Below are 26,534 nucleotides of genomic sequence, written 5' to 3'. Positions count from 1 at the left end.
TCTAAATTTTTAAAAAATTTAATGTTTATTTATTTTTGAGACAGAGAGAGACAGAGTGTGAGTGGGGAAGGGACAGAGAAAGAGGGAAACACAGAATTCAAAGCAGCCTCCAGGCTCCGAGCTGTCCGCACAGAGTCCAATGCAGGGCTTAAACTCACAAACCATGAGATCATGACCTGAGCTCAAGTCCGATTCCCAACAGACTGAGCCACCCAGGCACCCCTAATTTTTTTTTAACATTTATTTATCTTTGAGAGACAGCGTGAGTGGGAGAGGGGCAGAGAGAGAGAGAGATACAGTATCTGAAGCAGGTTCCAGGCTCTGAGCTGTCAGCACAGAGCCCAGTGCAGGGCTCAAACCCACAAACCACAAGATCATGACCTGAGCCGAAGTTGGATGCTTAACTGAGGGAGCCAGCCAGGCGTCCCAATTGTTAGTACATTCTAAATTTAGAGTGACAGTATAGGGCTCTAGAATAGGAAGTTAGGGGTCCTCCCCTGTCTTTGCTATGTGACTTTAGAGTCCTGTGTCATCTCCAGCCTTGTGTCTTCATCTCTAAAATGATGGCAGTAGATGAGTTGATTCCATCCTAGTTTAAAATCTATAGTTGTTTCCATGATCTGTAGCATCTAGTTTTTTTTACATTTTAGCAGATACTTGCTGTTTTCTTGATTGATGCTTTTGTAGTACAAATTATAATTCATGTGTAGCAAGTAGAATGGGGAAGTCCTTTTTTCGTTATGTTCTTTTACATTTATCTCTACTGACAGGTACTAATTGAAAATTGACCATGGTCTAGTAACCTTTAAACCGAGAGTGCTCATCCTTTTTTCCTTGGTACTTTATAGTTAAGTCTGTGTTCAGGAGCACAGGACACTGATCCTGACCCTGTGTCCTCATTACATGTGACCCATTTTGTAATGATGGGGACAGACAAGAAAGAAAAAGAAAGCTCATAAAGATCAAAACATTTCTCTTCTCTAAAAGTGACATGAAGTTTGGTGTCATTTAATTTCTTTGTGGTATATGATAAATCTGGTAAAGAAATACTGCTATTTACAGTAGAGTCTAAGAGATTTATTGGCTTCTCACTTAATGCCATAAATAATTCTGGAAAAAATGCATAATTTTAGATGATAGGCTTTTCTGAGTGATAACTGGAACCAAAATGCAGGAAAATTTTATGAGTCAACGAGCAGAAGAGGCTTACATAACTGATACAGGCAAGTGTAAAAGAACTCCTAAGTATACTTTGTGGCCTAGGTGTGGAATTTAAGACCGGAGCTATTCTAGACTATTATTTTCTGAAGATCTGAAATGTGGTCCAGATTCCAGTATACTTCTGAACCATACCAAAAGAAGATTTGGCAGTAATCCAGACCATTTTTACTTTTATAAAAGATCAGGATTTGCCAACACATAGTTTTAAATCGTGGCATGTTGTATTGTGTTTTGTTTTGGCCTAAAATTATATAGGCCTGTGCATGTTGTTTGTATGTCTATTTATATATGTATATGCGTGTGTACATACACTTACATAATGTGCACACACACACAGCAATTTCACTGTCTTACAAACACTGCAGCTATAAGATGGGTGTGCTGAGAGTTGCAAGTGGGCCTTTTCTTCCAAAGGGATGCCTCAGAAGCTTTGACAAGAGAATTGTAAGGAAAGGGGCACCTGGGTGACTCAGTCGGTTAGAGGTTCAACTCTTGATTTAGGCTCAGGTCATGATCTCATGGTTGTGGGTTCCAGTCCCGCATCAGGCTCTATGCTGGCCATGTGGAGCCTGCTTGGGATTTTTTTCTCTCTCTGCCCCTCCATATCTGTCTCTATCTCAAAGTAGATAAATAAACTTAAAAAAAAAGAATTAAAATAAAAATTTTAGTAAGCCTTGAACTATATTGCCACAAAAGGTGATTGACACCGAAAATATAAATTAAATGTTAAGGAAAGTAAAAAAAAAAAGTTTCTAATACAGTCCTGTCCTTTTGTGATTAAAATTATCTAGCGCCTCCATCAGAGAGTCTAATTTACTTATTTCGGGGAGAGACATACACCCCAGCAGTTCTTTTGTAAGTTCCCCAGCTGCAGACCCTTGATGGAGGGTAGCGTTGCTTTCTACAAAGTTGTCAAACATACAGTGTCAGAGACAGAATTATAGGCTGGGAAACCCTTTACTTCTGATCCAGCATGCAGTTGTTTGTTTAGTTTGTGTACAAGATGTTATGAACGTAATCTTGTTCTGAAAGTGACAATTAGTCACTTACAGAATGAGAGAGAAATAGAATCATTCTGCCAGTGGCCACATGGTTAAAACTTAGGTGAGTTTCCAGGTCCATGAGTTAAGGAGACAAAACTAAGAAGAACTGGGCTTTTCTTTTCCACTTCCCCTGTACTGCTGTTTCATTGCTGTGGTTTCTTTGTGTGTACGATCAGGTGATTGAAGCACCCACAGGACCTAGAACCCATCTGTATGTAGTTGACAGACGTGCTGGGGGAAGCCCTTGAAAACTTTCATGTTTTGTTAAATCTGTGCAGTATTGCTTTAAGTCTCTCTTTTAATCATTCAAAAGCTAAATAATTACATCAGTTCTCATAAGATTTTCCAGTGATGAATTCTATATTAGTTGCATGAGTGGCTCATTTTCTTGGAATTTTTTTGAGTTACCAAATCTTAATAAATTGTAACTTGGGAAGCCTTAAAACTGCCTTAGTTTTCTGATGTTTTTTATATTTGTGTTCAAATATAATTAAGTTGATGGGAACATGTTGGAAAGTGATTAAAATTTTGTGGAAAGGCGATAGTCTTTGATGTAGTGAGAAAACACAGTTATTAATTATGCACATATGAGGTTGTCTTACGTTTGATTAATGGATGTTATTCAATGCCAGCTTTTATGTAATTAATGATTTTGTAGCTTTTGATTTAATTAAATACTAGTGTAAGACAAGACTTAGGGAGAAAAAAACTTCATGAAGATTTCAAGTAAGATATTGATAGGAATTATGATAAAAGTCATCTGTTTATACTTAGGAAGTTAAGTAGGCTTGTATTCGCTGCAATAGTGACTTAAGGAAATTTAGTTTTAGGACTACAAGATTAAACTCCATTCTTTCAGATATTACAAACAAACTTTTAGAGAGAATTCAGTTATTTGTAATGTTTTCTCCTTTATGCAGATCTTCTTAGTATTTGGGTAGAAAAATTCGAAAATATGGTTCAGATTATTGAAATGGCAACTTAACAAAAAGAGAGGACACATGAGTGAGAGTGCCTTGTAGAAATGGGTATATGAAGGGACAGGTGGATGAAAATGTTTCAGTCTGGTTATTTCCGCATTATCAGTAGAGTATTTTCATAGTTTTAACATTGGAGTAGGGATTCATATACTGTTAGTGTCATTTCTAAAATACTCTATAGATATCTTTTCATATAACTTTCCCTTCTTTTATGTGCTTTCCACAGGAAAGCTCATCTTTTCTAGTGGTTTCTGTGCAATGAATCTTAAAGCTATACTTCACTATTTCCAAGTTGCTAATTGTGTTAGTTTCCTAATGCTAACACATGACTACAAATTTAGTGGCTAAAAACAGTACTCCTTACTATCTCACAGTTCTTTGGGCCAGAAGTCTGGGTGGACTGCATTGGATTCTCTGCCCAGGTTGGGCTTTTATCTGAAAGTTCTGGAAAGAATCCATTTCTAAGGTGACCCTTATTGGCAGAATTTAGTTCCTTGCAGTTGTGGGGCTGAGGTCTCTATTTCTTACTGGCTGTTGGCTAAGGATTGTTCTCTGCTCCTAGAAGCTATTTTAGATCCTTTCTTGTGGACACTTCCATCCCAGCAACAGAATCTCCTTCATGGTGAATCCCTCTCCTACTCCAGATCTCCCTGACTTTCTTTTCTGCTAGCAGTTGAGAAAAGTCTTTGCTTTTAAAGGGCTCCAGTAATTAGGTTAGACTCAGATAATTTCACTATTTTGCCATATAAATGACCTATAGTGGTAGTAACACTGTTTGTCTTCATCCTTTCATAGACCCCCTTTTGCAAACTTCTAGAGAAGTGAGAACCTTGGGTTTTCTTGAAGTAAAATAAAAGTAATTTTTTTCTCCAAAGGTTAATATTAGGAATAGTAGATACGACATCCTAAGGAGATGTTGTGGTGTTTTCATTATAAATCCCAGTAGTACTCCTGTCCTGCTTTTTTAAATCAATTACAACATCTGAAAGAGAGAAGATGTTGGAGGGTAACCAATATAAGGGTCCCAATCAGAGCTCTACTTGTTGGAATAGACTATATGGAATACTTATTTTTTTAATCCCAAGGACACCAAAGAAGGCCAGAGATCTGCTCCTTCCCTCTACCTCAGAGCCCTGACCAGTTTTGTTTGATTACACTATGAGATAAATGGACGGATGTGCTAGAGAAAACATAGAAAGAGAAAATGAGACAGTTCTTAGAGAAACAGTCCCGTAGAGCTAAGGGGAGAGTAATCTGGGTCTCCCAGGAGAGAAATGCAAGGTGCTCTTAATACTGCAGCCTGGTGGAAGGAAAATAAGCCTTTTGTAAGCCTTTGTTCCTAGAAAGTTCCTTCTTTCTGATTTTGATGTAGTTTCTGATTTTCATCTGTTTGGGGTAACAGATGAATAGGATGCGTCCCCCTAGTGGTCAAGCAAATAAAACCCCAAATATATATATATATATATACATATATAAGATATGTATATATTTAGCTATATAAAATATATATACACATATGTATCTGTATTCTTTTATTTCTTTGCCTGCTAAAACTGGCCATAAAGAGGGAGCCACCTTCAATATATAAAGCGTAAGAAGAGTGCCAGGGAATGTCATAAATGGAAGCTTTTGAATCTGAATTTGGACCATTTTCATTAAAGGGAAGATGAATTTTCTCAGCTCTTTACTCCTACAAGGGAGGCCCATTTCCCCAGACTCCTCCATGTGCTCGCCCCACAAGGTCAGCTTTGGCCAAACTGCCACACAGGAGCTGACTCTGGTTCTGCCTGGTTTCAGTAGAGGGTCCTCATGTTATTTTTACATTTAAAAAAAAATCCTCAAAAAACTGTACTGGAAGGGTGGGTGGCAGGAACTTGTACAGATCAGCTTCCACCACTTTGGTACAGATTGAAAAGGGAATCTTTTGAATAAAACTTTTAAAATATTAAAAAAAAAAACCTTTGTGTGTGTGTGTGTTTTTTTTTTAATTATGAAAGCATTTAAAAGAAAAGTAACACTCATGCGGTCACCTCTGTTTTTTTGTGTGTCCTTTGATTTTTATTCTTTTACTCTACATTGATTTAACATAGTTGAGTTTACAACACTGGAATTTTTTACCCTGCTTTTAATTATTTACTTTTCATGAGCATCTTTCCATGTAAGCTCACGTAAGCATGTATTGTAAGCTCTCTGTATACATTCTGTTGTTCGTTCCGGTTCCATACCATGCCACAAGTCCCCACCGTGTGTGTGCAGCACAGGGCCGAGTGAGGAAGCTTAGGAAGGCTCCCTCCGTGCTGCCGTCCTCACACAACTCTGTCCTTAGGTATCACCGAGGGCAGGTGGCATCTGCATGTCGTGTGTCATCGCACCCCTTCCACCCCGTTGTCCCGCACACACGGAGCAGAGTGTTTCTGTGTCTGTACGTTCAAATGCTGCGCCACTGAGACCTGGTCGTGATCTCCCCTCACACTGTGGAGCTGTGCCGTGGCCTTCCTGGTCTCACTCACCGCAAAGACTTCCAGGAGGGGCGGCCACCTGATCTAGGTGTTTTGAGAGTAATGGATGTCCTGGTCGCTAAGTAAATTAGGATAGTCACATGTGTCTTAGAAGTAGAAAACAAATAAGATGAAGAAATCCTGATGACAGATATAAAGGGAATTATTTAATGTAGTCAGAGCAGTGTGCTTGTCATGTAGCAGTGTCCTGGGTTTACCTAATTTTCTGGTTAACTCATGGATACTTAAGCTGCTTGGTTTACTAATTTGGAAAACCCTTTGAAGATGTATTATTTCTGTCTCTATAACCTCCTGCAGCTAAGCAGGCTGTATACAGAGAGCAGCACCCAGGGACATCGGCGTGTTCTCTGACGAGATCATGACAGTCTACAGACAGGCAGTTTTCATACAACCAGATTTCACCTGTGAATCTCATACCAGGCAATTTTATTTGGATGATGGGCATCTGAGAGCTTCTGAGTTTAGCTTTCAAAAAATTGAGATCCACAATCCACTCTTGAGTGATCAGAAGCCTCTTTCAGAAGCAGCTGAAAATTGATATGCTCTTTCCCAGCACAGAAGCTCCATTTTGCCCATTAAGATATTTATGGATCCTTTTGAAACCTGTCCACTGGCACTCAATTCAAAACCTCTGTCCTTCTACACTGTGGAAGATTATAGGTTTCATGACCCTTTTTGGGAGAAGAAGTTGAGCTGACTGCAGTGCACTTCAGGACAATCCTAGAAGTTTGTTATTTTTTTTTTTTAATGTTTATTTTTGAAAGAGTGTGTGCGTGAGCGGGGGAAGGACAGAGAGGGAGGAGGCAGAGGATCTGAAGTTGGCTCTGTGCTGAGAGTGGAGAGCCTGACACAGGGATTGAACTCATAGCTGTGAAATCATGACTTGAGCCCATGTCAGATGCTTAACCAACGGAGCCATCCAGGTGCCCCTAAACATTTGTTATCTGTCTGAATGTTTGAGAAGAGCTGTTCTCTAGCTTTTACTTACAAGATTGGGGTGTTGGGAGGCAAGTATGGTGAATTAAGGATTTTGGTTAAGTAGGTTTTTCTAGATCATTGCATTTTTTGTGTGTTTCAGTTGGTCTTTTGTTTGAAGCTAAACATTGTTAAATTTGTCATGTGCATGCCAGCCACTGATTTTTTTTAGTTCTGAGAAGGAAATTCATAGACAACTGTTTATCTGGTTTTGAAGAGATGACTTTTTGACCTCACACCTAAGAATTCTTAGTATTTTGATCTACACAGTATCATATATGTGCTTCTTTCAGGTGGGATGAAAAGTTAATTTAGACCCAAAATAGTTCATTTGATTCACTTAGAAGTTACCACCATAATTTTTAGTTCTATCGGAGAAGAAATTACCCCTTGCTCTTCTGATTGCTTATAATCTAGTTAACTTTTTTAAAAAAAAAAAGCCCTACTAATTGAATAGGAACCTTCAAAAGATACAACTTGACGGGCCATCTGTTGACCCTAGCTCTTGTCCATTTGAACAACTCGTGCTGGTGGCTCTGATGGCCACATATGTGGACTAAGAGACAGCAGATGGTTGTAAAGATTTAAAATCTTCAACAAGTGGCCAAGAGTCATCGTACTTCGAAGTTAGTCAAGATGCTGGCCACATGTAGTTAGTATCTCCCATGTGGGACAGGATGCTGGTCCACAGCTCCCTGCATAGCTTGCTAGGTAGTGTGGTTTTCCTCCCCCCTGCCATTCTAAACCATTTCCCTTTTAGAGCTGTGGATTCTAAGAATCTATGACCAAGTGGTTTTGAGAGGGGGAAAAAAAAATCAAACATAGTTGTGTGTGTGTTTGTTGTTGTTGTTTTTCAGGTGCCCTGGGAGATTGGCTGACTAGTGTAATTAGATGGCTTATTAGCATTGCTTTGTAGTGAAAGCCCTCAGGGTCATTTATTTGGTAGCCTTTTCTGCTTCTGGTAGACTCCTGATTACTCCCAGGTAAAGTTGAGAGCTAATTTTAGATTATCCCCCAAATGCCCGAGTTTTTACTTGACTCAATTATTTCTGTAAGATGATGTCTGATTAAAAATGAATTGTGGAAAGTATGATTTGATTCTCGATAATGTGACTCCTGTGCGAAGTTCTTGCACCTGACTTCTGATAAAAAGTAAAATCATGTCACAGTACAAGTATGAGGCAGAGGAAAATAAATGTGTTTTCTGTAGCCAGGGTGGAGTGGAACCGCCACCATGTGGGAGCAGAAACTCCCATTTCATGTGATGAAGAAATGCTTGTGGCATGCAGGGCAGATGGAGTGTGAAATAGTGTCAAGAAAAGAGGTACCCAGGGACCTTGGTTTTAAAATGCAATTTCAGAAGGAATGCAAGCAGACTTCTGGATTCCAGACAGTTTGGCATTCTAGGGGAAAGAAAGGGCTGTAACTGGCCTGGGGTTTTTCCTTTAATCAAATAGTCAAGACAGTCATCTAGCAAGCTGTGCTCTCCCTTCGTTGTCACTGCTATCATGAGCAGGCACTTTGTGCATTGGACACACGGTTTCCATTGTTGAAATCAGAATTTAAGATTTACGTGGCCATAAAGCTCGAGGGTCAAATTTTCCTCAGTGGAGCTTATTTGGGGAGCTGATCAGTGAATGTTCTGAGGAGCTGCAACATTCAAACAATGTTTTGCCAGGTGATTCTAGCTAAACTAAAGTGATTTTACATCAGGTTGGAGTGAGGATGTTTAGATTCATTGGGTAGCTCTTTGGACCCCTCCCCCTCTTGGTTTCCTCTCTGACCTCCGATGGAACCCCACTAGCCTGGAGACAAAGTCAGCAGTGTTGATGGATTCTGTTGTTAATCCATTCCCACTCGGTTTCTTGTTGCCCTCAGAAGGCAGTCTCAGCATCTTTACTGGGAAGGTTGGGACCATGCTGCATTAACTGACTCATCTTTTTGTCACCCCAAACCACCCTTGTTCTGTCTTTCCTCCATTCCTGCCGCTCCTCAGTGTCAAAGTCCCACTCTCTGTGTTCTTCATGCCAGACTTTTCTTCCCTGTTTCATTTCTCTCCTGGCTTTCATCTTCCTCCCTTTTCTCAGTCGTGCCATTTATTTTCTTCTACCTATACACTCGCTGACACCTTCCTTTTCCTTAAAAAAAAAAAAAGGTCTCATTTTTTCCACTCTGTATCTCTGCCAATTTACCACTGCCCCTCTTTTCTTCACCATCTACTAAAACTCTCCAGTTAAAGAAGATTTAAATTTTAACTTGTAAATCCAGTGGTTATTTATTTATTTATTTTCCCCTTCATGGTCATTTTAGAATTTCTCTTCTTCTGTGACCTCCATATCATCTTGGTTTTCCTCCTACTCCTTTGACAGATGCTTTTCCTTTCGCTGACTCATCTTTGTTGGGAGAGCTAACCCGTTTTCTCCAACAGAGTCTGCATTTTAGTGTTGGTAAATTTAGAAATTATGTTTCTAACCCCAACCTTAACTGAATTTTTTGAAATCTCTCACGGACTTGCTTTTTGTCTAGGCTCATCTCCCATGCACTCAATTTCTTTCCTCCCCTTAGGTTGTCGTGTATATGAGAGAAATGGGTTGGCTTATTTCCCTGTGGTAAACAGCCTATCTGCATGGGCCAGTATATTATAGTAGATCTGTCTTGTCTAACACATTGAACAGATGATAGAAGTAAGAGATACCCCTAGATTTAAACTGTTTGAATCCATCTTTTAAGCAATATCTGTTACATTTCACTTTTATTGATCATCTCTGAAAATTTATATAGACATTTAAAATGTGTTTTACATAAACAGATGAGAGCTGTTTAAATATTCAGTCGAATGCATAGGTATATCTTCCTGTCTTTCTTGTATTTGAGGGACTAGGTAGAGCACACAGGGTGACTAGGGGAAGGTGTTGTGTGCCTGAATTAAAGTAGTGCCTTTCTGCCTAATCGTTAAAGACGCTTTTCTTGTGACTGATGAAATGAGTCTCACTATTTTGTATTGATAACCTATATATAATATTCCACAATATAATTGTTATATATGTTTCAAAGGGGGCTGGGGCAATTACTAAAGTCTGAGTATCTCACTGGGAAGTTGGAAAGGCCAGAAGTGGGGCCAGCAGCAAATCCCAAGAGGTAGAACTAGATTCAGGACCAAGAGTCATGTTGATCTTAGGAACTAACAGTTGTGGTCAGGCACAGAGCCAGTCCAGATGAAAGAGGTAATAAAACCATTTCCAGTTTAGAAGCCCAGTGAGCAGTGGGGTCATTGAATACACAGACAGAATCAGAAAAGCAGAGGAGAGACCAGAAACCAGTGCACAATTTGGATTATGAGGAAATCACAGTACTTCTTGATCTTGAGTCCACAATCTGAGAGCTCATAGGTAAACAATGAACCAGGTTAGGAAGGTTGTATGTGCATTCTCCTTCCTAAAGTGGAGGTGCGCAAGGTTAGAGAGAAGGTAGATATGAAGATGAATATGGAAGAGGTCATTATGAAGGTTATGTAGAAATTTCTAGTGGAAACAATCTAGATTTAGATAAAAGGGAATATACAAGTAGCTTAAATTAACCACAGCAATCAGAAACCCGATATTTCCCTTTTTTTGCCAGATGAAGAGTAGTGACTCATTTAAGACCATACATGCATGGTTCTGTATTGAACCAGTAAAATTTTTCTATACATACACCTTTTCATTATTTTCTATTTCACCAAATATTTATTGAGTTCCTATTTAGAAAGCTACTAAAGTACCTGATCACTGGTCAGTAAATATTTTTGAGTGTGTTCTGTGTCCCTAGCACCATCTTTACTGTTAATGCCTACTATGTAAGTATGAATCAGTAGCCGTTATAACTGCTTTGAGACCAGAATAGGAAGCATAATCCTATAGCAGCACCTTATTTATCTGCTTTCATCAGGAGGCAGTGTTCTGAATGAGGTTTCAAGTTAATTTAAGGTTAAATTTTTTAAAATTACTTAAATGGGTAGAGTTTTTTTTTTAATATTTTTTTACTCATAAAATTATTGACATTTGATATTTTTTAGATTTTGATATTTGATGATAAAAATCGTTTTTAGAAAACTACAGAAATCATGAACAAAATTAATAGCACTTGTGGTAATACTGTGTGGAAATAACCACTATAACATTTGGGTAGAGGCTCCTCCTGGGTGGCTCACTTGGTTGAACTACTGACTCCTGATTTCCGCTCAGGTCATGATCCCAGGGTCCTGGGATTGAGCTCTGCATTGGGCTCCACACTGAGCTTGGAGCCTACTTAAGATATTCTCCTTCTCTCTTTCTCCTTCTGTCTCCCTCCCTCTGTCTCCCTCTCCCGTTTCCCCTCTCTCCCCCTTTCTCGTCTCTCCCCCTTTCCCCTCTCTCCCCCTTTCCCCTCTCTCCTCTCCCTGTCTCCTCCTTCTCTCCCATCCCCCCTCCCCCCTCCCTTCCTCCCTCTCTCTTTTGAGAGAGGTAGGGAGAGCTTGAGCAGAGGAGGGGCAGAGGAAGAAGGAGAGAGAGAATCTGAAGCAGGCTCCACACCCAGCACAGAGCCAAACACAGGACTCAATCCCACAACTGTGAGATCATGACCTGAGCTGAAATCAAGAGTTGGACAGCTGACTGAGCCACCCAGGCATCCTTTGGGTATATTTCTTAATAGCCTTCTCTCTACACCCTCTGTATTTTAATAGAATTGCAATTGTATTGCCTAGAAAGTTTTGCATCCTGATTCTTTTACTCAGGGCTAAACCATAATTTATTTAGAACCTTTAACCTTTAAACCTTTAAAGTCATTTACAATATTTTCCTAGCCTAAAACAACTTCCACTTAGCTATCTTTATGCATAACAGTTGTGTCTATCTGATTTTTTCCTTAACGTAGATTCCTAGAAGTATGATTATTAGTTAGAAAATATACGTGGCATCCGTCTAGTGGCACGTGGCAGTTTATGATTTATGATCCACGAATGATGAAGTGGGGAAGAACCATACAGCTGCTAACTAGGAGCAGACACAGCCTGTGACCTGGTGACCGAAGTGATCCAGGGCTCATGCTGGGTTCTGGTCTGCTGTCTAGGTTGGTTCTTTTTGTTTGGAGGAAGAGGGGAAATTACTAGTAGACCATCTGTGCCATAGCCATACGTGCTCAGTGCTTAATGGTTTAAGGGCCTTTGCGTGTTTTTGAATATAAGATGAGAAACACTAACAATGCTTTGGTGGTATGAGTGAAATGGTATCAATTATTGCTACTTATCTGTTTTTGCTTATAAAAAGTTAGTTTTTTTCTTAATGTTCCGGTATACATTTAACCTTTCAGATTCAGACTTCCTGAAGAGTTTTCAGTTTGTGCTAGCTAAATTGGATTGAATGGTTTTTTTGTTTGTTTATTTCTAGTTCTGAATTAGTCATTGGCATGGGCTAGGGAGGAGGAATAGAGGGAGGGAGATGGGTATGGTTATAAAAAGATACCCCAAGGGATCCTCAAGGTTTTGGAACTGTTAATGCATCTTGACCATGGTGGGTACATGAACCCACATATGTGATAAAATTGTACAGAACTAAATGCTCAGAGAATTGAGTACAAGTAGAACTGGGGAAATCTGAATACAATTGGTAGATTGTATCCATACCGATAACCTCACTGTGATGTTATGCTATAGTTTGCCAAGATGCTACGTTGGGGGAAACTGGATAAAGGATATATGAGAGCTTTCTGTATTATATCTTACAATTGTACGTGAGTCTCCAGTGATCTCAGTAGGTACGTGAATTAAAATTTGTTTCCTAGTTCTAAAAATGGGTACTTTGATAGCATGGTGGTTTTTGTTCAGTGGCAAATTTGAAATCAGATTGAGCATTCATTTACAAGTACAGTACTGTGTTTTATCCAGATCTTTTTGTTTCCATTAAGCTTATCTGCCATGAACAGAAGAAGAAATGCAAAAATTTCACTCTCACTGGGATGCCTGGGTGGCTCAGTCAGTTGAGAATCTGACTTCTTGGCTCAGGTCCTTCTAGCAGTTTGCGGATTCGGGCCCCATGTCAGACTCTGTGCTGACAGCTCAGAGCCTGGAGCCTGCTTTGGATTCTCTATCTCCTTATCTCTCTGCCTCTCCCTTGCTTGCACTGTATCTCCCCCTCTCTCAAAAAAGCTAAACATTAAAAAAGGTTTTTTAAGTTTCACTATCAGTAAGATTCCAAAAATGGGAAATAATTTTCTTTTTCTTCTTCTTCTTTTTTTTTTTTTTCCTTTCAGCCATGAAGACTTTGAATTTATTTCAGGAACACGAATGCGCAAACTTGCCCGAGAAGGCCAGAAACCTCCAGAAGGCTTCATGGCCCCCAAAGCCTGGACTGTGCTGATGGAATACTACAAATCCTTGGAGAAAGCTTAAGTTGTTGACCCAGTCACTCTACCGTTGACACTTAACTGAGTAGCAAGAGGGGACCACGTAGTTACTGTTGGCATTTCTTCGAGGTGGCGTCTGTCTGGACACACTTCCTTAAAATAGACCACGTTCCTTAACTAGCATCAGTGTTGGTCTGCCTTACGAGTTTTGTTTTGAGCTAGTGTAACACACTGCTGGTTTTAATGTATCTTTTCCAGTTATTATGGTTAATATTCCTACAATACAGTTTTAAAATCTTGTCTTTTTATATTTATGCTTCTGTCTTATGATTTTTTCAAGCTGTTATATTAGTTGTAACCATTAGTATACACATTGAATCTCATTTTTCATCCTTTGAAAAAAGAAAAAATTCACTAAACAGTAAACTTGGCTAGACTTTGTTTTGGGAATTTTACAAGACATCTGTAGCAATTAGATTTTCTTTTTCTACATTGAAAATATAAACTGCTTTCTTCTTTCCTTCCAGTAAGCTATTGATCTCTCAGCTGTTATAATCTATTCTTAGGATCTGTGTAAGCCCTGAATGAACTTTCAACCTATTCAATAACATTAAACTTTTTGGCTTCTTAGTTATATGATATTTTTTGTTTTGTTTACCCTTAACCTTTCCTTCTTTTGAAAAGCTTCTGATGGAGGAGGGAAAATACAGGCATCTTTCATTCCTTGAATTTAATAATTAGCTCCTACACTGTTTTTGCACAGTGAATTTTTAAGTGGGAAAGTGATAATGCATTCTGTCTGTCCAAAACCTCAACCAGGTTCTCCAGGTAACTCTAATATTCTCAGACACCTAAGGTGGTAGTACTAGCAGTAGAGACATGGTAGAGAGAGCTAGGGAGATGACAGCTCATTTGGGGAGGGGGCACCGTACCAAGTTTGTTTTTGTAGGATATCCTCAAGTAGACTAATCAAGCGGAGATGTTTATTTAGTTTTGGTTGAGATGTTTATACAGTTTTGGTTGCGATGTCAGTATTTTTGATTTGCAATCCCACTTTCTATTGAATAATCATGATCTACTCTTAAAAATTTAGCATTAATATGAGATGGCGGAGTATACATGAAGATAGTGTACTGTCTTTAAGGTGAGTAGGAATAAAATACCACTAGGCGAGGAAATAGAAGGAAAAATACCAAAAACATGAAATTGGATTATGGAGGGAATCAGTGAGAAAGTTGGTAAATAGAAAAAAATGGAGGCTATGAATAGATATTTTCTAGTGGATAGATTCGTTCACTCGTGGATGCTGAATAAAAATATTCACGCAGTGATATAGAGAGTTATATGGATGGATATGTTTATGGGAACAATTAGAAGTGACAGTTGGTATTATTTTGGTGCCACATTATCTAGATCTCTTTTTAAGAAGAACTTCTTTATATAAGTCTACATGGGTCAAAGGGCACCATAGATGTTCCCTCTTCAGCTGCAAACAGCTAAGGTATAACATAGCACCTCAGCTAATTTAGAAACTCCTACCTAAAATGTTGAAAATGTGTATCAAGTGATGCAAAGATACAGAGACAAAACGAATCATGGATTCATGGCTGCAGTGGTACAGTTGAGATTCTTGGGACTGTTAGTGTCAAGTGGAAGTGGAGCCCATGGGGATGGGGTCTCCTTGCAGAAGTACATCTACAATATCTAGTGGTGTGACCTTGGATCAGTCCTCTACACCAGCTTCCTTTCATTCCTGACCATTTTCTAAGCCTTATTCTCTTGCATTTTCCATCAATTCTCCAAGATACCCAATAGCCTTCATGTAAATTTCTTTGCTACCAGAATTATCTGGAGTTTCTCTGGTTTGCCAGCACACAGCACCCTGATCATAACATAAGCATGTGAAGAAAATGTGTATTTCATATAAAAATCTTGATACTGTTAAATTTCAAGATGACTTTTACTGTCAGCTGTGTATTTTAAAAGTTAAAAATACAGAAGAAAAGCATCTTTAAAAAAATACTTGGCACTTAGGAAACTTGTCCTTTATACTCATAAAATCAAGATGAGATCATGAAGAAAAGAAGTTATGATCAACAGCATTAGGGTGAAATGTGTTCTAAAAAGTAACTTTTTGTTCTATAATTGTCCTTTCCTGAATCTGGTCCCCACTGTACCCCTGGCCTTCAGCCCACCAAAGAGGGACATGATGAAGACGTGATTCTATGCCCCTGGACACTTGGGGTTGGCCACCCACTTGTGTGTTGCAGAGAGATGAGGAAGAAAATAAAAGCACCCAGTGATTTCCACTAGTCCACATAGTTGGTATGTGTGTCTCTAATTGAAAAATCTGATACACACAAATTTAATTTTTCTTCTTCCCAGTCCATAAAAATGAGCCCAAATCAGTCTATTAAACATTCAGCCTTTTTACATTCAACCTCTCGTGCCAAGTGGTCTTGGAAATCTCAGTGCCATTTTTTATCTACCCATCAGCTGGAAAAGAGAATGGAAAAATACTCCTTTTTAAAGAAAAGAGGAAAAGAAAGTGCAATCATCTTGGCAGAACTGTAATGTTTTAAATCTGTCAATTCTCTGTTCTACTCTGGTAATCCAGACCACATATTTGAGTTTTATTTTCATCGAAGAGGGGACCAATTATGTCTATCTCTTGGAAGTCAGCATTCAATTCAATTCAATTTATCAAGAAAATTCGGAAGTCATGCTTTCTACGTATGGTCTATTTTTATTAGCACATATGTATCCAGGGGTTGGTTGGCTCACAAAGTGAGGAAGTATTTGGTCACTGAGCCTCTAATGTGTGTGGTATATTTCTTAGAGGGCTACAAACGTCTTGGGTTATATTTCTGCTGGATTCCATTCCCTGCTCCATACATTCTTGTCTTGAATATAATTGTATAAAAACGGCTCAAGGAACATCTCTGCCCACTTAACTCCAAGTGAGTGTTTTCTGGACCAAGGTAAAAGCTGGCTTCCTTAAAGATACGTACTTGAGGGCTGACTAAGCAGAGGTGACTTAAGGTTGAAGCCTCCTCCTTATCCTGACTTCCTGGTTCCCCTGATTCCCAAGGAAAATGGTGCCAGAATTGAGGGCCTAGATTTGAGAGACTAAAATACAAAACATGGAAAATTTCATCCTGGACCTCTATCTCCCAGACTTGCACCAGCACTGAGCATCTGTAATGATGTGTCTTCATCTCCACTGAAATGCATTAGAATGTGGGCTCCCTCACTGCATTCCTCACATCAGCTCTGGCTTATCCTTTTTGAAAAGTGTTTGTTTCCCCCAACAGCACAACTACTCCAGTTGCCCAAAATAATGTAGGCATCTGTTAAAAGTAAACATACTGGTGCTTTGCTGCACAATCAGTTCCCCAAGAAAAACCAGCCGATTTGAGTAATTCAAAAGAAAGAGGAGTTATGTTCAACACATCTGGATTCACTACCTGGCTGCCCCGAGTTTGCCCTACAAGATTTTCAACCTCAGAGTGTGGTTAATGCTATCTTGTGTGATCTAGGGGCATGTGTATGCATGTGTATATATATATGTTCTACGTAACTACAGAAAAAGGAATTTGACATTTGATATGTTCTACGTAACTACAGAAAAAGGAATTTGATATTTGATACAGAAAAAGGAATGGGCTACTCATAGCCGTTACAGAAACTTGAGTAAGAAAAAAGTTAGAAGTTTAGATATATAGATATGTTGGCTTAAGCCAAGGAACAAGCTTAAGGGAGAGGAAGAATTTTTTTGTGATTAAGAATTCAGGCTTTGAAATAAAATTTGATCAATCCCTTGTTGGTTATGACATGAAGCATCATGAAGCCTGCTTCTTTATCTGTGAAGGTTATAGTCAGAATTATGAGGCGATGTGTGTAAAGTACTCCTTTATCATTATATTTCAAGATGTAGTCTTTTGACCCAGAAACACAGTGATACCAGTATCTTTGAGACAATACCTTGTAATCTATTCATAGTAACATCGTTCTCTAGCCCACTTCACAAAGTGACTAAATGCAGATACATGTTAGATAACAAATCTAAGGGGCAGCTGGCTGGCTCAGTTGGTAAAGCGTCCAACTTCAGCCCCAGTTAATGATCTAAAGGTTTGTAAGTTCAAGCCCCACATTGGGCTCAATGCTGTCAGCACAGAGCCTGCTTCATTTCCTCTGTCTCCCTCTCTGACTCTCTCTTTCTCAAAAAGAAATAAACATTAAAACACACATACACACCCAGATCTAAGACAATCAAAACACTGTTCCTGGTTCAGCCATACTTTTTTCCCTTGCATTTTCCTTGTGTCTAACTTCTGCATTTCCTAGATTAAGAAAATAAGTACATTTTTGCAAAGAGAAAAATGCAGAAAAATATACACATTTGTCTAAAACAAGCATGGACTAATTCAAATGCAAAAGAAAAAATCATTGAAAAAATGATAGCACTTTGAAAAATGGGATCAGTGAAAGATATATTTTAAAATATGAAGAGTGGTAGATCAGGATTAGAAAGTTTATTCTCAACATTAAGTTTAATGAGGTGAAGGGCCTAAGTAACGGGCATTTTGGGATTAAGGCCTCCATGCCCCAGTTCCAGGAAAAACTTCAGCTGAAGCCACCCTCGGACCACCCTCAGGTCAGCCAATCAAAAGAAGCTAAGAAAGATAGAAGTAACATTCCTGTGGTCTGGGGACTATAGATAACTACTTTGTACAAACTAGCCAATCACCCCCTGCTTGCCTGAACCCCATGTGGGCCCTTTGAACTCAATAATTGTCATTTTCAAAGGATTCTCAAAGGTCATGATTGGGTCCCGCCAAAAGTAACACCTCACAGATACTGAGTGGTCAAAACTGTTGTCGTAGGTGCTGTACGGTTATGATTGGTACTTATGACGCTATGAGTACGTGTGCACTGTAACACCCCCGTCCTTTACCCTATAAAAACCCTGCTCGCTATTGTTCGGGGCTTCATCCTGCTGCCACTGTGGCGGTTGATGGGTGAGCCCCTGCTCGAGCTTGTAATAAAGGCCCTTTTGTACTTGCATCGGTGCCGGCTCCTTGGTGGTCTCTGGGAACTCGCGATTCGGGCACAACAGAGGAAGGTCTGCTTTAGTTAATGTGGTCATTAGTTATATTAAAGCTGCATTTTACAAGCATTACACTTCAGATAAAAGCTGAGTTCAGCTTGTTTGACACCTTTGATTAAAACTAAATCTTAAATATATTTGACTTTTAGAATTGAACTGTAAATGGTGCATCATATACTAGCTAATTATTTGCCTCCTCTGGGGATATCACAGGTATTTCAGTATTAGGACTATGAGGCACAAAATTACATAGTGTTTCCCAGACTTCCACACGGATTCTTTTCCTGCTCATAGTCAAAAGATTTCGTAGCTACGAGTAGGATGATGAATAAAGAAGAGCATAAAATTTAAATTTATCTTGAATAAACATCATTGAAATCTTAATAGCTAATGTTTACTATTTGTTTTAATATTTATTTATTTTGAGAGAGAGTGAGATAAGAGTGCCTGCAGGGGAGGAGCAGAGAGAGAGGGAGACACAGAATCTGAAGCAGGCTCCAGGCTCTGGGCTGTCAGCACAGAGCCTGATGCGGGGCTCAAATCCACAAACCGGGAGATCTTGACCTGAGCCAAAGTTGGATGCTTATTCAGTTGAGCCACCCAGACACCCAGAGTACTTACTCAGCATTTCAAGATGCTAAGTGCTTTACATGTATTATTTTGTTTAATGCTTATAAAAATAACTGGCATAGTAAAGAATATTAAGAAAGGAGAAGGGAAAAACAAATGTTTAAAAATGAGAATTGAAATAAAAATGGAGTATAACATGATTTTGCTAAATGAGAATTTAGAAGTTAACTTTGGTAAAGAGGTTGGGTGTAAGATAAATGTGCAAAAGCCAAAATCACACAAAATGTGCAAAACCAAAAATCTCTGTATTAATAATACTTGACTAAGAGTGAAAATGTATGTTGGAGGAGGTCATCGGGTGAATGTGACCGCCAAATGATCCAGAAACTGACCCCGGGGCAGGCGGGCAGCTGGAGGCTCCTCACCCCTCCCCTGGGCTTCTTGTTTCCAATGTTGCAGACTTGAAAGAGCGGTGTGTTTGGGGGACTATCTGGACAGTGTGTGTGAATGAATCCTGTTAAGGCCTTTCTATAAGCTTTTAAATTTTGTTGGGCTGATGGGGAGATCTTGTCCTCAGGCTGCCAGAGAGAAGCTTCCTAGGTAAGTTCCCTTGCTTCCTAAGCTTGCCACCTCCCAATGCAGAGGGGCTAGTCTTTCTTCCCTCTCTCCTTACCCTCCGTATATGAAGGCTGGTTTCAGATTTCACAGGGAAATTCCCAGGTTTGTGAACGCAAAATGTCCCAGGCCCAGATAGTAGCCACATAACCTGTAAAATACTTAGCAACAAAATTAAAAAGAAAAGAAACAGCACTAGTTAAATAAAACTGTAAAATGTTGTGAAAAGATATGAAACAAGACCTGAAAAAAATTGGAGCTTTATACTATGGTACTAGGTGGAAAGACAATATCATAGAAATGTCAATCTTCTCAAAATTAGTAAGTTTTTGAGGCAATTAAAACCTCAATGAATTTTTGGGGGGGTGAGTTAGATGAAATAATTTTATCAGTTCATTTGGAATAATACCAGGAATAAGTGAGAAAATTATGAGACATGAGGGGAGACTTAACTTACCAGCTGACCCAGAGACTCATGAAAAATAATAATTGTTTTAAGTCACTGAGTTTTGGGGTGCTTTGTTATACAGCAATCACTTATTTTTAAAAAATATTTATGTTGAGATAGAGTGAGTGTGCATGAGAGTGGGGCAGCGGCAGAGAGAGGGAGAGAGAGAATCCCAGGCAGGCTTTATGCTGTTAGTGCAGAGCCTACCCCATGAACTACGAGATCATGACTTGGGCCGAAACCAAGAATCTGATACTTGACTGACTAAGCCACCCAAGCACCTCCAGAAATCACTAATTAATACAGGTATTACAGCTCAAGTTGGTGGCCAGAAGGTCAGATTTAGCAGCAGAAACCCCAAATGAATAGGGCTGACAGATCATGCCTGTGGTCCGTGGACACGAGCTAAGGTTCCTATGAGATCCTTCACGTCTGCATTTCCTGACTTCAGTGTTTTAATCTTTATCCTGTGCATTGTATTAACACTTTTCTTTGCATTTAGTTTCCTTTTAAAAAATGAGAACAAAAGAAAAATTTTAATGTCCCAATCTCTCAAGCAATCACCATATACCAAATGATGGCTGTACTGAGGGTCTTAAGTTCTTTATATTTTTAAATCTTTGGAACAATAGGGAAGGGATTTGGTTCCTTTTATTCATATCTCTAACGGATTAAAAATATTGCACTCAAGGGTTTCATGAAAAGTTTTCTCTTACTGCCAGAAATAAATAAAAGAGAACAAAGAACCTCAATAAAGAAAATAAAATACAGCTTAGAGACAAGCTCGAAAACTCAGTTTTATGTGATTAAAATTATATTAAATGGAAACTTTTAATAGGCAATCATTTTAAGAGGAGTCTAGAGGAGGACTTAAACTGGAGTAACTGTGAAAGAGAGCAGAGGTGATATGGTAAAAGCAAAGAGCTTTGCGTACACGGGAGTTTGGGGAATTACATTTAATGAGATTTTTTAATATAATTTATTTTTTTAAATTTACATCGAAGTTAGTTAGCATATAGTGCAACACTGATTTCGGGAGTAGATTCCTGAATGCCTCTTACCCATTTAGCCCATCCCCCCTCCCACAATACCTCCAGCAACCCTGTTTGTTCTCTATATTTAAAAATCTCATATGTTTTGTTCTCCCTCCCTGTTTTTATGTCATTTTTGCTTCCTTTTCCCTTATGTTCTTTCCCTTATGTATTGTATCTTTAATTCCTCATTTGAATGAAGTCATGATATTTGTCTTTGTCTAACTGATTTCACTTAGCATAATACCCCCCAATTCCATCCATGCAGTTGCAAATGGCAAGATTTCATTCTTTTTAATTGCTGAGTAATATTCCAGTGTGTGTGTGTGTGTGTGTGTGTGTGTGTGTGTGTGTGTGTACAACACATCTTTATCCATTCATCTATCAATGGACATTTGGGCTCTTTCCACACTTTGGCTATTGTCAATAGCACTTGGGGTACATGGCCTCTTTGAAACAGCACACTTGAATCCCTTGGGTAAATACCTAGTAGTGCAATTGCTGGGTTGTAGGGTTCTATTTTTAATTTTTTGAGGAAGCTCCGTACTGTTTTCCAGAGTGCCTGCACCAGTTTGCATTCCCACCAACACTGCAAAAGAGATTCTCTTTCTCCGCATCCTCACCAACATCTGTTGTTGCCTGAGTTGTTAATTTTAGCCATTCTGACAGGTGTGAGGTGGTATCTCATTGTGGTTTTGATTTGTATTTCCCTGATGATGAGTGATATTGAGCATTTTTTCATGTTTCAGTTGGCCATCTGGATGTCTTATTTGGAGAAATGTCTATTCATGTCTTTTGCCCATTTCTTTACTGGATTATTTGTTTTTTTGGTGTTGAGTTTGATAAGTTCTTTATCGATTTTAGACACTAATCCTTTATCTGATATGTCATTTGCAAATATCTTCTCTCATTCTGTCAGTTGCCTTTTAGTTTTGCTGATTGTTTCCTTCGCTGTGCAGAAGCTTTTTATTCTTTTTATTTTATTTTATTTTTACTTATTTATTTTTTAAAATGTTTATTTATTTTAGAGATAGAGACAGAGTATGAGCTGGGGAGGGACAGAGAGAGAAGGAGACACAATTTGAAGCAGGCTCCAGGCTCTGAGCTGTCAGCACAGAGCCCAAAGTGGGGCTCAAACCCACAAACAGTGTGATCATGTCCTGAGCCGAAGTCAGATGCTTAACCGGCTGAGCCACCCAGGTGCCCCAGAAGCTTTTTCTTTTGATAAGGTCTCAATAGTTCATTTTTGCTTTTGTTTCCCTTGCCTCCAGAAACATGTTGAGTAAGGAGTTGCTGTGGCCAAGGTCAAAGAGGTTCTTGCCTGCTTTCTTAAGGATTTTGATGGCTTCCTGTCCTGCATTTAGGTCTTTCAACCATTTTGAGTTTATTTTTGTGTAAGAAAGTGGTCCAGATTCATTTTTCTGCATGTCGCTGTCCAGTTTTCCCAGAACCACTGGCTGAGGAGACTGTCTTTATTCCATTGGATATTCTTTCCTGCTTTGTCAGAGATTAGTTGGCCTTATGTTTGTGGGTCCATTTGTGGGTTCCATTAATCTGAGTGTCTTTTTGTGCCAGTACCATACTGTCTTGATGATTACAGCTTTGTAATACAGCTTGAAGTCCAGGATTGTGTTACCTCCAGCTTTGGTTTTCTTTTTCGATATTGCTATGGCTATTGGTGTCTTTTCTGGTTCCATACAAATTCTAGGATTGTTCTAGCTCTGTAAAGAATGCTGATGTTATTTTTTATTTTGATACAGATTGCATTGAATATGTAGATTGCTTTGGGTAGTATCAACATTTTAACAAAAAATGTTCTTCCTATCCAGGAGAATGGAATATTTTTCCATTTTTTTGTGTCTTCAGTTTCTTTTGTAAGCTTTCTGTAGTTTCCAGTTAGATTTATTCCTAGATAGTTTATGGTTTTTGGTGCGATTGTAAATGGGATTAATTTTTCTTTCTGTTGTTTCATTATTGGTGTATAGGAACGCAACTGATTTTTGTGCATTAATTTTATATCCTGGAACTTTGCTGAGTTAATGGGTCAGTTCTAGCAGTTTTTTGGTGGAATCTTTTGGGTTTTCCATATAGAGTATCATGTCATCTGAAAAGAGTCAAAGTTTGATCTCCTCCTGGCTGATTTGGATACCTTTTATTTCTTTGTGTTGTCTAATTGCTGAGGCTAAGACTTCCAGAGTCTCTGGTGAGAGTGGATATCCCTGTCCTGTTCTTGACCTTAGGGGGAAAGCTCTGTTTTTCCCCATTGAGGATGGTATTAGTGGTGGGTCTTTCTCATATGGCTTTTATGACCTTGAGGTATAATCCTTCTATCCCTATTTTCTTGAGGGTTTTTATCAAGAAAGGATGCTGTATTTTGTTAAATGCTTTCTCTGCATCTATTGAGACAATCATGTGGCTCTGTTCCTTTCTTTTATCAATGCCATGTATCACATTGATTGTTTTGTGGATATTGAACCAGCCCTGCATCCCAGGTATAAATCCCACTTGGTTATGGTGAATAAATTGTTTAATGTATTGTCAGATCCGATTAGCTAGTATCTTGTTGAGGATTTTTGCATCCATGTTCATCAGGGAAATTGGTCTGTATTTCTCCTTTTTTAGTGGAGTCTTTGTCTGGTTTTGGAATCAAGGTAATGCTGGCTTCATAGAAAGGGTTTGGAAGTTTCCTTCCATTTCTAATTTTTGGAACAGCTTCAAGAGAATAGGTGTTAACTCTTCTTTAAATGTTTGGTAGAATTCTGCTGGAAAGCCATCTGGCCCTGGACTCTTGTTTTTGGGGAGATGTTTGATTACTAATTACTAATTACTCCATTTCTTTACTGGTTATGAGTCTGTTCAGATTTTCTATTTTTTCTTGTTTCAGTTTTGGTAGTTTATATGTTTCTAGGAATTTGTCAATTTCTTCCAGATTGCCCATTTTATTGGCATATAACTGCTCGTAATATTCTCTTATTATTGTTTGTATTTCTGCTGTGTTGGTTGTGATCTCTCCTCTTTCATTCTTGATTTTATTTATTTGGGTCCTTTCCTTTTTCTTTTTGATCAGACTGGCTAGGGATTTATCAATTTTGTTAATTCTTTCAAAGAACCTTCTCTAGGAGGGCCTGGATTGCTATATACTTCCCTCTTATGACCACCTTTGCTGCATCCCAGAGGTTTTGGGCTGTGGTGTTATAATTTTCATTGGCTTCCATGTACTTTTTAATTTCCTCTTTAACTTCTTGGTTAGCACACTCATTCTTTAGTAGGATGGTCTTTAGTCTCCAAGTATTTGTTATCTTTCCACATGTTTTTCTTGTGGTTGATTTCAAGTTTCATAGCATCGTGGTCTCAAAATATGTACGTATGATCTCGATCTTTTTGTACTTGTTGAGGGCTGATTTGTGTCCCAGTATGTGATCTATTCTGGAGAATGTTCCATGGGCACTGGAGAAGAATGTGTATTCTGCTGCTTTAGGATGAAATGTTCTGAATATATCTGTTAAGTCCATCTGGTCCAGTGTGTCATTCAAAGCCATTGTGTCCTTGTTGATTTTCTGTTTAGATGATCTGTCCATTGTTGTAAGTGGGATATTGAAATCCCCTACTACTGTGGTATTACTATCAATGAGTTTCTTTATGTTTGTGATTAATTGATTTATATATTTGGGTGCTTTCACATCTGGAGCATAAATGTTTACAATTGTTAGGTCTTCTTAGTGGAAAGACTGCTTAATTATGATATAATGCCCTTCTTCATCTCTTGTTACAGTCCATATTTTAAATTCGAGATTGTCTGGCATAACTATGAGTACTCCGGCTTTCATTTTGACGACCATTAGCATGATAGATGATTTTCCATCCCCTTATTTTCAATCAGAAGGTGTCTTTAGGTCTCTTGTAAACAGCATATAGATGGATCTTATTTTCTTATCCGTTCTGTTACCCTCTGTCTTCTGATTGGCACATTTAGTCCATTGACATTTAGAGTGAGTACTGAAAGATATGAATTTATTGCCATTATGTTGCCAGAGTTGGAGTCTCTGGTGGTGTTCTCTGGTTCTTTCTAGTCTTTGTTGCTTTTGGCCTTTTAGTTTTTGTTTTCTTCCCTCAGAGAGTCTCCCTTAAAATTTCTTGCAGGGCTGGTTTAGTGGTCACTAACTCCTTTAAATTTTGTTTGTCTGGGAAAATTTGTATCTTTCCTTCTATTTTGAATGATTGCCTTGTTGGATAAGGAATTCTTGCCTGCTTATTTTTCCAATTCAGCACACTGAATATATCTCGCCACTCCTTTCTGGCCTGCCAAATTTCTGTGGATAGGTCTGCTGGGAACCAGATCTGTTGTCCCTTCTAGGTTAAGGACCTTTTATCTCTTGATGCTTTCATGATTCTTTTCTTGCCTGATTATTTTGTGAATTTGACTAAGGAATGTCTTGTTAATGGTCAGTTTTTGTTTAATCTAATGGGAGTCCTCTGTGCTCCCTGGATTTTGATGTCTGCGTCTTTCCCCAGGTTAGGAAAGTTTTCCACTATGATTTGCTCATATAAACCTTCTACCCCTATTTCTCTCTCTTCATCTTCTGGGACCCCCCCTATGATTCTGATATTGTTCCTTTTTAATGAGTCACTGAGTTCTCTAATTTTTAAATCATTCTCTTTTGCCGTAGTCTCCCTCCTTTTTCCTGCTTCATTTTTCTCCTTAAGTTTGTCCTCTATATCGATGATTTGCTGCTCTGCCTTGTGCATCCCTGCTGCTGCTGAGGCATCCATTTGAGATTGCAGCTCAGTTATAGCATTTTTTATTTCATCCTACCTTTTACTTCTTTTATCTCTGTAGAGAGGGATTCTAATCTATTTTTGACCCCAGCTAGTATTCTTATCATTGTGATTCTATATTCTGGTTCAGACATCTTTCTTGTATCTGTGTTGATTAAGCCCCTGGTTGTCATTTCTTCCTGTTCTTTCTTTTGGGATGAATTCCTTCATTTTGTCATTTTGAAGGAAGAAAAGGGATTAATAAGGTAAAAAAATTAAAGTTAAAAAATTAGAAACAACACAAAAAATCAAATAAAAGATGCTAGATCTTAGATGTGTTTTGGCCTGGTTGTTGAAAGGAGCTTGATAGATTAGAGAAAAAAGGGAAAGATAAGAAAAGAAAAAAAAGGAAAAAAGAAAAAAGGAAAACCTTTTCAAAATTTGAAAAAATGAATAAAATAAAATAAAATAAAATAAAATGATGGAAATAAAACAGAATTTTAAAAATTTATAAAAAATATATAGTAGAAAAAAATTAAAAATATTTATAGTAAAACTGGAAAATGAAAATAAGTTTTTTCTCTTTCTGTATTCAAGAATAAGGGGGGAAAAACCCTGAATATATCGGCCAGCAAACAGACTGGAATACGATTGAAATTACATTGCTTTTCCCTAGAAGTCTAACTATGAAGCACTTTATAGTCTGGAAACCAAGCAGGTGGAGAGACTTGTGGTGTTCCTGAAGAACTTGGTTGGCCTCGTTGGGTGGCCTTAGTGTAATGACTCTATTCTCCACTAGATGGCGCTGCTTAGCTTACTTGGGTGGATTGCTGTGGCACCTGTAGGCTTGTATGCACATGCGCAGGAGGAGTGAAAATGGTGTCACCCTGCTACCCAGTCGCTAGTA

The 26,534-nt window shown here is 38.6% G+C and overlaps 1 protein-coding gene across 1 annotated transcript in view; it reads left to right on the top strand.

Annotated features, from left to right (window-relative positions):
• The window catches only part of PAPSS1 (3'-phosphoadenosine 5'-phosphosulfate synthase 1), a 100,405-nt gene extending 82,240 nt beyond the window's left edge, over positions 1 to 18,165 (top strand). Inside the window, exon 12 of the mRNA XM_077778467.1 lies at positions 13,006 to 18,165. Within this exon, the coding sequence (XP_077634593.1) occupies positions 13,006 to 13,144 (139 nt within the window). The 3' untranslated portion in view covers positions 13,145 to 18,165. The remainder of the gene's footprint in view (positions 1 to 13,005) is intronic.
• The last annotated feature ends 8,369 nt before the right edge of the window (positions 18,166 to 26,534 follow it).

Source organism: Crocuta crocuta, unplaced genomic scaffold, assembly GCF_008692635.1.
Source record: "Crocuta crocuta isolate KB4526 unplaced genomic scaffold, BGI_CrCroc_1.0 scaffold587, whole genome shotgun sequence".
NCBI lineage: Eukaryota > Metazoa > Chordata > Mammalia > Carnivora > Hyaenidae > Crocuta > Crocuta crocuta.
Note: the sequence above shows the minus strand (reverse complement) of the source record. Positions and strands in the feature narration are given on the sequence as shown.